At 42.3% G+C, this 10,356-nt stretch overlaps 1 protein-coding gene across 1 annotated transcript; it reads left to right on the top strand.

Moving 5' to 3' along the window:
* The first annotated feature begins 256 nt into the window (after positions 1 to 256).
* Positions 257 to 8,841, top strand: LOC311121007 (uncharacterized protein). Its single transcript, XM_084195552.1, has 3 exons — positions 257 to 319; positions 810 to 1,209; positions 6,642 to 8,841. Exons 2-3 carry the CDS (start codon positions 816 to 818, stop codon positions 7,904 to 7,906), a joined length of 1,659 nt encoding a protein of 552 aa, XP_084051678.1. The 5' UTR covers positions 257 to 319; positions 810 to 815; the 3' UTR covers positions 7,907 to 8,841.
* Positions 8,842 to 10,356: the final 1,515 nt, after the last annotated feature.

Here is a 10,356-nt window from a genome sequence, read left to right as displayed (position 1 = left end):
TTAAAGGGTGTGATAAGTGGTGGTGTCCCATCCCTTCAGGCTGTTGGCCTGAAGTAGGAATACATATATTTAAATAGTGGAGTATGGTAGTTATAATTATCAGAATGTTTTAAAAAAAAAAATTTGTGAGTGTGGTAGTAGATGGTAGGGTATTTGTTGTATATAGGCGTTATACTCCAATCTAATAGGTGGCGGTAGTGCAACATTTATTGGCTGCCAACTGCCGTTAAACCTCATCGAAGAAGAAGAAAACCCCACCGAATAAGAAGTTACGTTAGCTAGAACAACAAGAGCTGCCAATTCAAAGTCAGGTGTCAAGGTAAAATCAAGATTTCTAACAATTCTGTAACGTTTCCATGAATAACCATTAGTAGTCGGATTATTTGTCTACGTCATCATGTGTAAACAATAGCCATTTGAGCTAACGTTAGCTAGCTTGCTTATTGGCAATTAAACCGGCTAGCCAAGCTAACTAGCTATCTGTCTATCATACCAAGCAAGTTTGTTTATCTTCAAAACATTGCTTCAAACGAACTTCTTGTTGGTAATTTGGCTATCTAGCTAGATCGTTTCATCCTAGTGAGAAAGGTGACAGTAAAATTAGTCAGTAAGCTAAATCTAACCCAACTAGCTCAATATTGCTAACGCAAGCTGTACCATCGCCAAAGCAATGCTAGCTAGCTACATTTATTAGTAGATTCCTAGTGGATGGAATATTTCGTTCTATTCCTTTATTAGCTAAGCTGTTCCAGTATTTTGTGAAACTCACCTTACGATTTTGTTTGTGCCTCTTTTGAATCCATGTATAGCCTTCCATGTCTGAACCCAAGTCCCCGGTTTCTTACTGTGGTCTTCCAGCACAGAGAAGCTCACAGTGGGGTCCAGAGATGGTCTTAGTGAAGCTGGAGGACTGTAGTCAACCACTGGAACTCAATGTGATAGTCAAAGAGGAAGAGGAGGAGAGAGAAGTCAAAGAAGAGGAGCTAGGGATTAAAGAGGAGGTGGAGGAGAGAGCGTTCAAAGAAGAAGTGGAGGAGAGAGCATTCAAAGAGGAGGTGGAGGAGAGAGCATTCAAAGAGGAGGTGGAGGAGAGAGCATTCAAAGAGGAGGCAGAGGAAAGCGCATTCAAAGAGGAGGTGGAGGAGAGAGCAGTCACAGAAGTGGACAACAGGGAAGAGGAGGAAGAAGTAGATGGTAACACTGACCCAGGTAAGTTAAGTTGTTTAGGATGGAGAGAGGTTGGTGCATTGTCAGACACAGGGGATTCCAGAACTATTGTTGGGTCTTTCCACCAATCTGGTGCCTTTTTCTGAAGAGTAACTTGGTTTCACCTAATTTTAAAGGGGCAGTGCAGTTAAAAAACGGGATGTTCCTGTTTTGAAAAGAATTCCTGGAATTTCAGCCTGTTCAGTTGGGATGGAGTTTTTGGCCCAGATCACTTTGAAGGGGTTAGCGGGGTAGGCTCTCGAGTCTAGACGATCCTATCCACCATTCAGGGCTGTGTATGTAAATATATTTTAATTTGTATCAACATGCCCACAAGATCAGACTGAGCATTTAAATGTCAAAAGGAGGCTCTGGGAAATCAATGATAAAAAATATATTTGGAGTTATTTTCATGAAATAAACACACGCAGTGATTTATTAGACATACAGTGATGATTTAAAAGTACTGCATGGGGGCTTTTACATTCTGTGCTCTGTTTTCAGCTGGTGGTTAGGAGGCCCAAGTGTCAAACACACGTTAGTTTGGAATTTCGTCATGTAAAAACATGAGCACTGACATTTTCCAGACCTAACACCAGGTTGGGCAATGTACACTACCGTTCCAAAGTTTGGGGTCACATAGACATGTCCTTGTTTTTGAAAGAAAAGCAATTTTTTCGTCCATTAAAATAACATCAAATTGATCAGAAATACAGTGTAGACATTGTTAATGTTGTAAATGGCTATTATAGCTGGAAACTCCGGGATGCTGACCTTCTAGGCAGAGTTGCAAAGAAAAAGCCTCAGACTCAAATCTCAGACTGGCCAATAAAAAGAAAAGATTAAGATGGGCAAAAGAACACAGACACTTGACTTTTTCTTTGCAACTCTGCCTAGGTCAGCATCCCAGAGTCGCCTCTTCACTGTTGACGTTGAGACTGGTGTTTTGCGGATACTATTTAATGAAGCTGCCAGTTGAGGACCTGTGAGGCGTCTGTTTCTCAAACTAGACACTCTAATGTATTTGTCCTCTTGCTCAGTTGTGCACCGGGGCCTCCCACTCCTCTTTCTATTCTGGTTAGAGCCAGTTTGCGCTGTTCTGTGAAGGGAGTAGTACACAGCGTTGTACGAGATCTTCAGTTTCTTGGCAATTTCTCGCATGGAATAGCCTTCATTTCTCAGAACAAGAATAGACTGATGGGTTTCAGAAGAAACTTATTTGTTTCTGGCCATTTTGATCCTGTAATTGAACCCACAATTGCTGATGCTCCAGATACTCAACCAGTTTCAAGAAGGCCAGTTTTCAGCTGTGCTAACATAATTGCAAAAGGGTTTTCTAATGATCAATTAGCCTTTTAAAATGATAAACTTGGATTAGCAAACACAACGTGCCATTGGAACACAGGACTGATGGTTGCTGATAATGGGCCTCTGTACGCCTATGTAGATAATCCATAAGAAATCAGCCGTTTCCATCTACAATAGCCATTTACAACATTAACAATGTCTACACTGTATTTCGGATCAATTTGATGTTATTTTAATGGACAAAAAAAGTGATTTTCTTTGGAAAACAAGGACATTTCTAAGGGACCCCAAGCTTTGGAACGGTAGTGTACCTGTCTAACATCAGCTCACTTGCGCTAAGGTGGGAGGGGTGACAATATTTGAGGCGTGTCCTTTAAAAACACATGCAAAATGGACAGTTTCATGCAGCGCTAAAGGGAACGTTTAAGACCCACAAACAGCAGGTCTTCTAGGTAACGCAGTTGATTTGGAGAGCGGAAGCGCAGCCTATCCAGCCATGACACACAGTGCCCATGGAAGAGAGATGTTCAATTTGTGCTGGTGAATCTCATATTTAGGAACATCAAAAAATGATTGGTTTCCCCCCATTTTGTTTAATTTGATTAAAAACCAAGCATAGCCTACCCTCCTCCTAAATCATGGCTGGTTTAGCAGCATCGGATAGGAGCATCTTTTTATCCTGGCCAGTAGCCCAGTAGCCGATGAATAAAGGAGTTTCAAGTGGTCTGCTGAGAGTGCCTTGAAATACTTTTTTGTCATGTAGTGTATGTGGACACCTGCTCGTCTGAACATCTCATTCCAAAATCATGGGCATTAATATGGAGTTGGTCCCCCCTTTGCTGCTATAACAGCCTCCACTCTTCTGAGAAGGCTTTCCACTAGATGTTGGAACATTGCTGCGGGGACTTGCTTCCATTCAGCCACGAGCATTAGTGAGGTTGGGCGCTGATGTTGGGCGATTAGGCCGGGCTCGCAGTCGGCGTTCCAATTCATCCCAAAGGTGTTCGATGGGGTTGAGGTCAGGGCTCTGTGCAGGCCAGTCAAGTTCTTCCACACCGATATCGACAAACCATTTCTGTATGGACCTCGCTTTGTGCACGGGGGCATTGTCATGCTGAAACAGGGAAGTGCCTTCCCCAAACTATTGCCACAAAGTTGGAAGCACAGAATTGTCTAGAATGTAATTGTATTCTGTAGCATTAAGATGTATCTTCACTGGAACCATGGAAAACAGCCCCAGGCCATTATTTCTCCTCCACTAAACTTTACAGTTGGCACTATGCATTCGGGCAGATAGCGTTTTCCTGGCATTTGCCAAACCCAGATTTGTCCATCGGACTGCCAGATGGTGAAGCGTGATTCATCACTCCAGAGAACACGTCTCCACTGCTCCAGAGTCCAATGGCGGCAGGCTTTACACCACTCCAGCCGACACTTGTTATTGCGCATGGTGATCTTAGGCTTGTGTGCGGCTGCTCGGCCATGCAAACCCATTCCATGAAGCTCCCGACTAACAGTTATTGTGCTGACATTGTTCCAGAATCAGTTTGGAACTCAGTAGTGAGTGTTGCAACCGAGGACAGATTAATTTTACGCGCTACGTACATCAGCACTCGGCGGTCCTGTTCTGTGAACTTGTGTAGCCTACCACTATCTGTCTTCATTTTAGAGTGGTTACATATCTCAAAGCCCATCCCTCAGATTTTTACCAAAACAGAGATGGGGTGGTTCTTTGTTATTGTTTAATTAAGGATTCTAGCTTTAAAGACAAAGTGCAAAAATGTTTTATATCATATTGTACGACAGCTGATGAAACTAACTCTGTAAAATAATGATTTTTAATCAGTTATTTCCTGATAGTTGCTGGTTGAAAATACAATTTACACAGAACCTTCTAATCAGCAGACTTGCGTGGACTGGAGTTTAAGCTTTCCATGGTGATATCACCATGTGGTAAATTGTGACAAAATTCTTGCTGGAGAAAGTTATTTTTGCTAAAAAGCAATTTTGTTCCCATTTTAATGGAAATCTACACTGAATAAAAATATAACGCAACATGTAAAGTGTTGGTCACATGTTTCATGAGCTGAAATAAAAGATCCCAGAAATGTTTCATATGCACAAAAAGCTTATTTATCTGAAGTTTAGGGCACAAATTTGTTTACATCCCTGTTAGTGAGCATTTCTCCTTTGCCAAGATATATTCCATCCACCTGACAGGTGTGGCATATCAAGAAGCTGATTAAACAGCATTATCATTACACAGTGCACCTTGTGCTGGGGACAATAAAAGGCCACTCTAAAATGTGCACTTTCGTCACACAACTCAATGCTACAGATGTCTCAAGTTTTGAGGGAGCATGCAGTTGGCATGCTGACTGCAGTAATGTCCACCAAAGTTGTTTCCAGATTATTTAATGTTAATTTCTCTACCATAAGACGCCTCCAACGTTGTTTTAGAGTATTTGACAGTAGGTCCAACCGGCCTCACAACTGCAGACCATGTGTAACCACGCCAGCACAGGACCTCCACATCCGGCTTCTTCACCTGCGGGATCATCTGAGACCAGCCACCCAGACAGCTGATGAAACTGTGGGTTTGCACAACTGAAGAATTCTGCACAAACTGTCAGAAATCGATTCAGGGAAGCTCATCTACATGCTCATCGTCCTCACCAGGGTCTTGACCTGACTGCAGTTCGGTGTCGTAACCGACTTCAGTGTGCAAATGCTCACCTTCGATGGCCACTTGCACGCTGGAAAAGTGTGCTCTTCACATATGAATCCCGGTTTCAACTGTACCGGCGTCGTGTGGGCGAGCGGTTTGCTGATGTTCACAACATTGACAGAGTGCCCCATGGTGGCGGTGAGGTTATGGTATGGGCAGGCATAAGCTACGTACAATTAACAAGATAGTGTGGTGAAGGAGGCGCAACAGTGCCTCTTCAACCTAAGGAGGCTGAATAAATTAGTCTTGGTCCCTAAGACCCTCACAAACTTTTACAGATGCACAATTGAGAGCATCCTGTCGGGCTGTATCACTGCCTGGTACAGCAACAGCACCGCCCACAACCGCAGGGCTCTCTAGAGGGTGGTGCGGTCTGCACAATGCATCACCGGGGGCACACTGCCTGCCCTCCAGGACACCTACAGCACCCAATGTCACAGGAAGGCCAAAAAGATCATCAAGGACATCAACCACCTGAGCCATGGCCGGTTCACCCCGCTGCCATCCAGAAGCCGAGGTCAGTACAGGTGCATCAAAGCTGGGACCGAGAGACTGAAAAACAGCTTCTATCTCAAGGCCATCAGACTATTAAATAGCCATCACTAGCCGGCTACCACCCGGTTACTCAACCCTGCACCTTAGAGGCTGCTGCCCTATATACATAGACATGGAATCACTGGTCAATTTAATAATGGAACACTAGTCACTTTAATCATGTTTCCATACTGCGTTACTCATTTCATATGTATATACTTTATTCTATTCTACTGTATTTGTAAATGCTTCTCCGACATTCCTCGTCCTAATATTTATATATTTCTTAAATCCATTATTTTACTTTTAGATTTGTGTGTGTTGTTGTGAATTATTAGATACTACTGCACTGTTGGAGCTAGGAACACAAAAGCATTTCGCTACACCCGCAATAACATCTGCGAAATATGTATATGTGACCAATAACATTTGATTTGATTTGAACAGCCTAATTAACTCTATGCGAAGGAGATGTCGCGCTGCGTGAGGCAAATTCTGGTCACACCAGATACTGACTGGTTTTCAGAATCATGGCCCTACCTTTTTTTTTTTTTTAAAGGTATCTGTGACCAACAGATGCATAACTTTATTCCGAGTCATGTGAAATCCATATATTATGGCCTGATGAATTTTTTTCAGTTGACTGATTTCCTTATGAACTGAAACGAAGTAAAACCTTTGAATTTGTTGCATGTTGCGTTTTATATTTTTGTTCAGTGTATTAAAGTAAGGTACCTAATTGTTACCCAGTAAATTATTTGATATTGATATTAAAACAGCTGCATTGGGCCTTTAAACAAGTCTTTTAAAGACCGTTTCAATGCTGTTCCTGATTCTAACCCCATATTTGTTCATATTACCACAGGAGAGACCTCCAACCCAGGTTCAGACAGTGAGCCCAGTTCCACAGCATCAGGAAACCATAAACAACACAGACAGAGGAACTCAAGACAGAAACATCACCATTGCATGGACTGCTTCACTAGTTTCTATGAGCCAGAGGAGTTGAGAAGGCACACTTGTAGGCCCCACCCCTGCTCAGATTGCAGAGGCAGTTTAATTTGTCCAACTCACCTCAAATCAAAACATACTCAAAAAAGGAAGATGTATCTATGTGGTCAATGTGGGAAGAGATTTCAAACACCAAGCAAATTAAAGACGCACCAGAGAACTCACACAGGAGAGAAGCCATACCACTGCTCTGTTTGTGGGAAGGGTTTCAGTCAGTCGAACCAACTAAAGACACACCAGAGAACTCACACAGGACAGAAGCCTTACCATTGTACTCAGTGTGGAAAGAGTTTCAGTTGGTTACACAGCCTGACGACACACCAGATAACGCACACAGGGGAGAAGCCTTACCACTGCTCTCAATGTGGAAAGCATTTCAGTCTGGTAGGAAACCTAAAGAGGCACCAGTTAACCCACACAGTAGAGAAGCCTTACCGCTGCTCTCATTGTGGAAAGAGTTTCAGTCAGTTACAGCACCTAAAGACACACCAGTTAATTCACACAGGAGAGAAGCCATACCACTGCTCTCAATGTGGGAAGGATTTCAGTCATTCAAAAGACTTAAAGTCACACCAGAGAACTCACACAGGAGAGAAGCCTTTCCACTGCGCCCAATGTGGAAAGAGTTTCAGTCAGTTATCAACACTGAAAAAACACCAGCTGACTCACACAGGAGAGAAGCCTTATCACTGCTCTCAATGTGGGAAGCGTTTCACCAGGTTATATCAACTGAAGGCACACCAGATAACTCACATAGAAGATAAGCCTTACCACTGCTCTCAATGTGGGGATAGTTTCACCAGTTTATATTTCCTAAAGAAACACCAGCTAATTCACACGGGAGAAAAGGCATTCCAGTGCTCCCAGTGTGGGAAGAGTTTCGGACAATCATCAACCCTGAAGACACACCAGATAACGCACACAGGAGAGAAGCCGTTCCACTGCTCCCAGTGTGGGAAGAGTTTCAGTCATTCATCAACTCTGAAGACACATCAGATAACTCACACAGGAGAGAAGCCTCACCGCTGCTCCCAGTGTGGGAAGAGTTTCAGTCAATCATCAACTTTGAAGAAACATCAGAGAACTCACACAGGAGAAAATCTGTGTCATCATATCTGAAGACACTAGCTTATTCACATAGGGGAGAAGCCTTAACTCTGCTATCAATGTGGGGAAAGTTTCACCAGTTTATATTAATAACAAAAAATACCAACTAATTATGACTAACTAACTTACCTGGTTAAATAAATGCAAAGGAGTGTGGAACCTGCTCCCTTTGTGGAAAGCTTCGGTCAGTCATCAAATTTGAAGACACACCATTTAACGCTCACAGTTGAGAAACCGTACCACTGCTCTGTATGAGGGAAAAGGTTCAGTCGCGTAGGAGACATAAAGAAACACCAGCTAACTCGCACCAGAGAGAAGCCTTACCATGTTCTGGAGTTTCAATATTGTTTATTGAAATAAAGCTGGTATGATTATAACGGTTTATTGTGAACATATCACTATTTCAGGAATCACCAAAAAGGCAGCACTGCAGAGAAAAGGCGGTTTTACAGAAACTGTATTGATTTTATTGGTGATTAGGGGACATGGTTTGTCATTGTCAGTATTTCCACTAAACAGCTGTCTGTTTTGGAATGCAATACTTCTATAACAGCAGACCTTCAGCAGCAGACATCCAGTTGATTTTCCAGAGGACGCGCCCACAACGGACAATTCAGTGAAGTTGTATTTGCCGTTGTGGAATCCGTAGCTAATATCTGTCCATAGAGAATCCTCAGTAATCAGACATCATATCCATAGCTAATATCTTTCCATAGAGAATCCTCAGTAATCACAGACATCATATCCATAGCTAATATCTTTCCATAGAGAATCCTCAGTAATCACAGACATCATATACGTAGCTAATATCTTCTAGTTGGATTTCTATAATCTTTTTTTTCTTCCTAAAGCTAAAATAATAACATGTAATTTAGTCACAGATATATGCAACAAAAACTTCTAAATGGCAGAAAATAACCAAAAATGAATAAACATATTGTAAGCTCAGTCTCCTGTCTCCCTTTATTATGGAGGGTTGAAGGTTAATTATTTCTGGTGCTTTACAGGTAGGCTATACTGTAAGCTATACAGTGGCGGTCAGTGCTTTTTAAGATGAGGATTATAATTTTTTATGAGCATGGCCTTATTTCTATTACAGCATATTGGATGACTGTCATTCATATTCCATTCACCCAGATCAATGTAACCTCGATAGGTTTAGGCTGCTACATGATACTCTAATGTTCACTATACGCGTCATGAGGTTGCTACAACCTGGCCTCTGAATGAAAGTTTAAAACATAGGTGCGCAGGTATAGATAATTCAGAGTAATCAAGGTGACAGACAGTGACACATTCAATACCGCATTGCACACTTGCCTGCATCTAGCTGATCTAGGGTGTAATCATTACTCATTAGTCCAACAGTTGCAAATTAGAGTTTCTATTGGAAAAAGGTATGTTCATCCCTGTTTCGTTCCATTTGCTGCTGCTCACCTTCCCCCTCCATTCATTTGCTTCCGTTTAAGAAACGTTTTTCAACAGAATCGACGGAATGAACACACCCCTGATCACACGCAAACAGTTCACTTTCATAGCAGCCACTTAAAAACAGAACGATCACTTTGCTCGTTGTATATATAATTCCTTCTCCAACTATCTACGCGCTCTCCTCCTCTCACCTTTTCCCTTCGCTTGTGGACTTCAGTGCATAACACATCAGCTGTCTGTGACCAGGCGAAAAACCTTTCCAAGCCAAACCTTCATATCATAACCGCTACACACAGTCTAGATCATTGCCTACTATAACTAACGTGTTAGTAAACCCGCTACAATCGTGCAGTACAGTGTACAGTCAGAAAGCAGTGTAGCAGTTACACCGGCGGGCCCCGGTGGCAATAAATTAATAAAACCAAAAGCCATAGCCAGCTAGCTAACATAACATCCCTCTCTGTTTGAGCCGGGTGTTTGAGTAGGCAAAACTAGCTAGCTGCATTTGCTAGCTAAGTGAAAGTAAAACAAAAAAAAATGTATAACCAAATATAGCTATCTCTCCCTCTCTCTCTCTTCTTAATTTAGGAAGAAATTAATTTGTTAAAAACTGTTCAACTATTGTGTTTCTCTCTCTTTGAGTCAACTACTCACCACATTTTATACACTGCAGTGCTAGCTAATTGTAGCGTATGCTTTCAGTACTAAATTCATTATCTGATCCTTTGATTGGGTGTATAACATGTCAGTTCATGCTGCAAGAGCTCTGATAGATTGGAGGGCGTCCTCTGGAAGTTGTCATAATTACTGTGTAAGTCTATGGAAGGGGGTGAGAACCAAGAGCCTCCTAGGTTTTGTATTGAAGTCAATGTACCCAGAGGAGGACAGAAGCTACTACTGTCAAAGTTCAAACTCAACGGGCCCTGTACAGGGCTCAAAACAACTGCTAATAGTTTAACAGGTTACTAATGCCTTTTCACACCAACTGAGTTGTGTTTGACTTGGTGAGAAAGGGCCGTTACAGGTGTAGC

This window comes from Coregonus lavaretus (assembly GCF_964263955.1).
Source record: "Coregonus lavaretus genome assembly, contig: HAP1_SCAFFOLD_410, whole genome shotgun sequence".
NCBI classification, from domain to species: domain Eukaryota; kingdom Metazoa; phylum Chordata; class Actinopteri; order Salmoniformes; family Salmonidae; genus Coregonus; species Coregonus lavaretus.
This window is presented reverse-complemented; position numbering and strand designations above follow the sequence as displayed.

Bases quoted from the DNA above. Each gene is read 5' to 3' on its own strand.
- LOC311121007 (XM_084195552.1), top strand. From the start codon at position 816: ATGTCTGAACCCAAGTCCCCGGTTTCTTACTGTGGTCTTCCAGCACAG. The intron at 1,210-6,641 runs GTAAGTTAAGTT...ATATTACCACAG, and splicing joins AGATGGTAACACTGACCCAG to GAGAGACCTCCAACCCAGGT.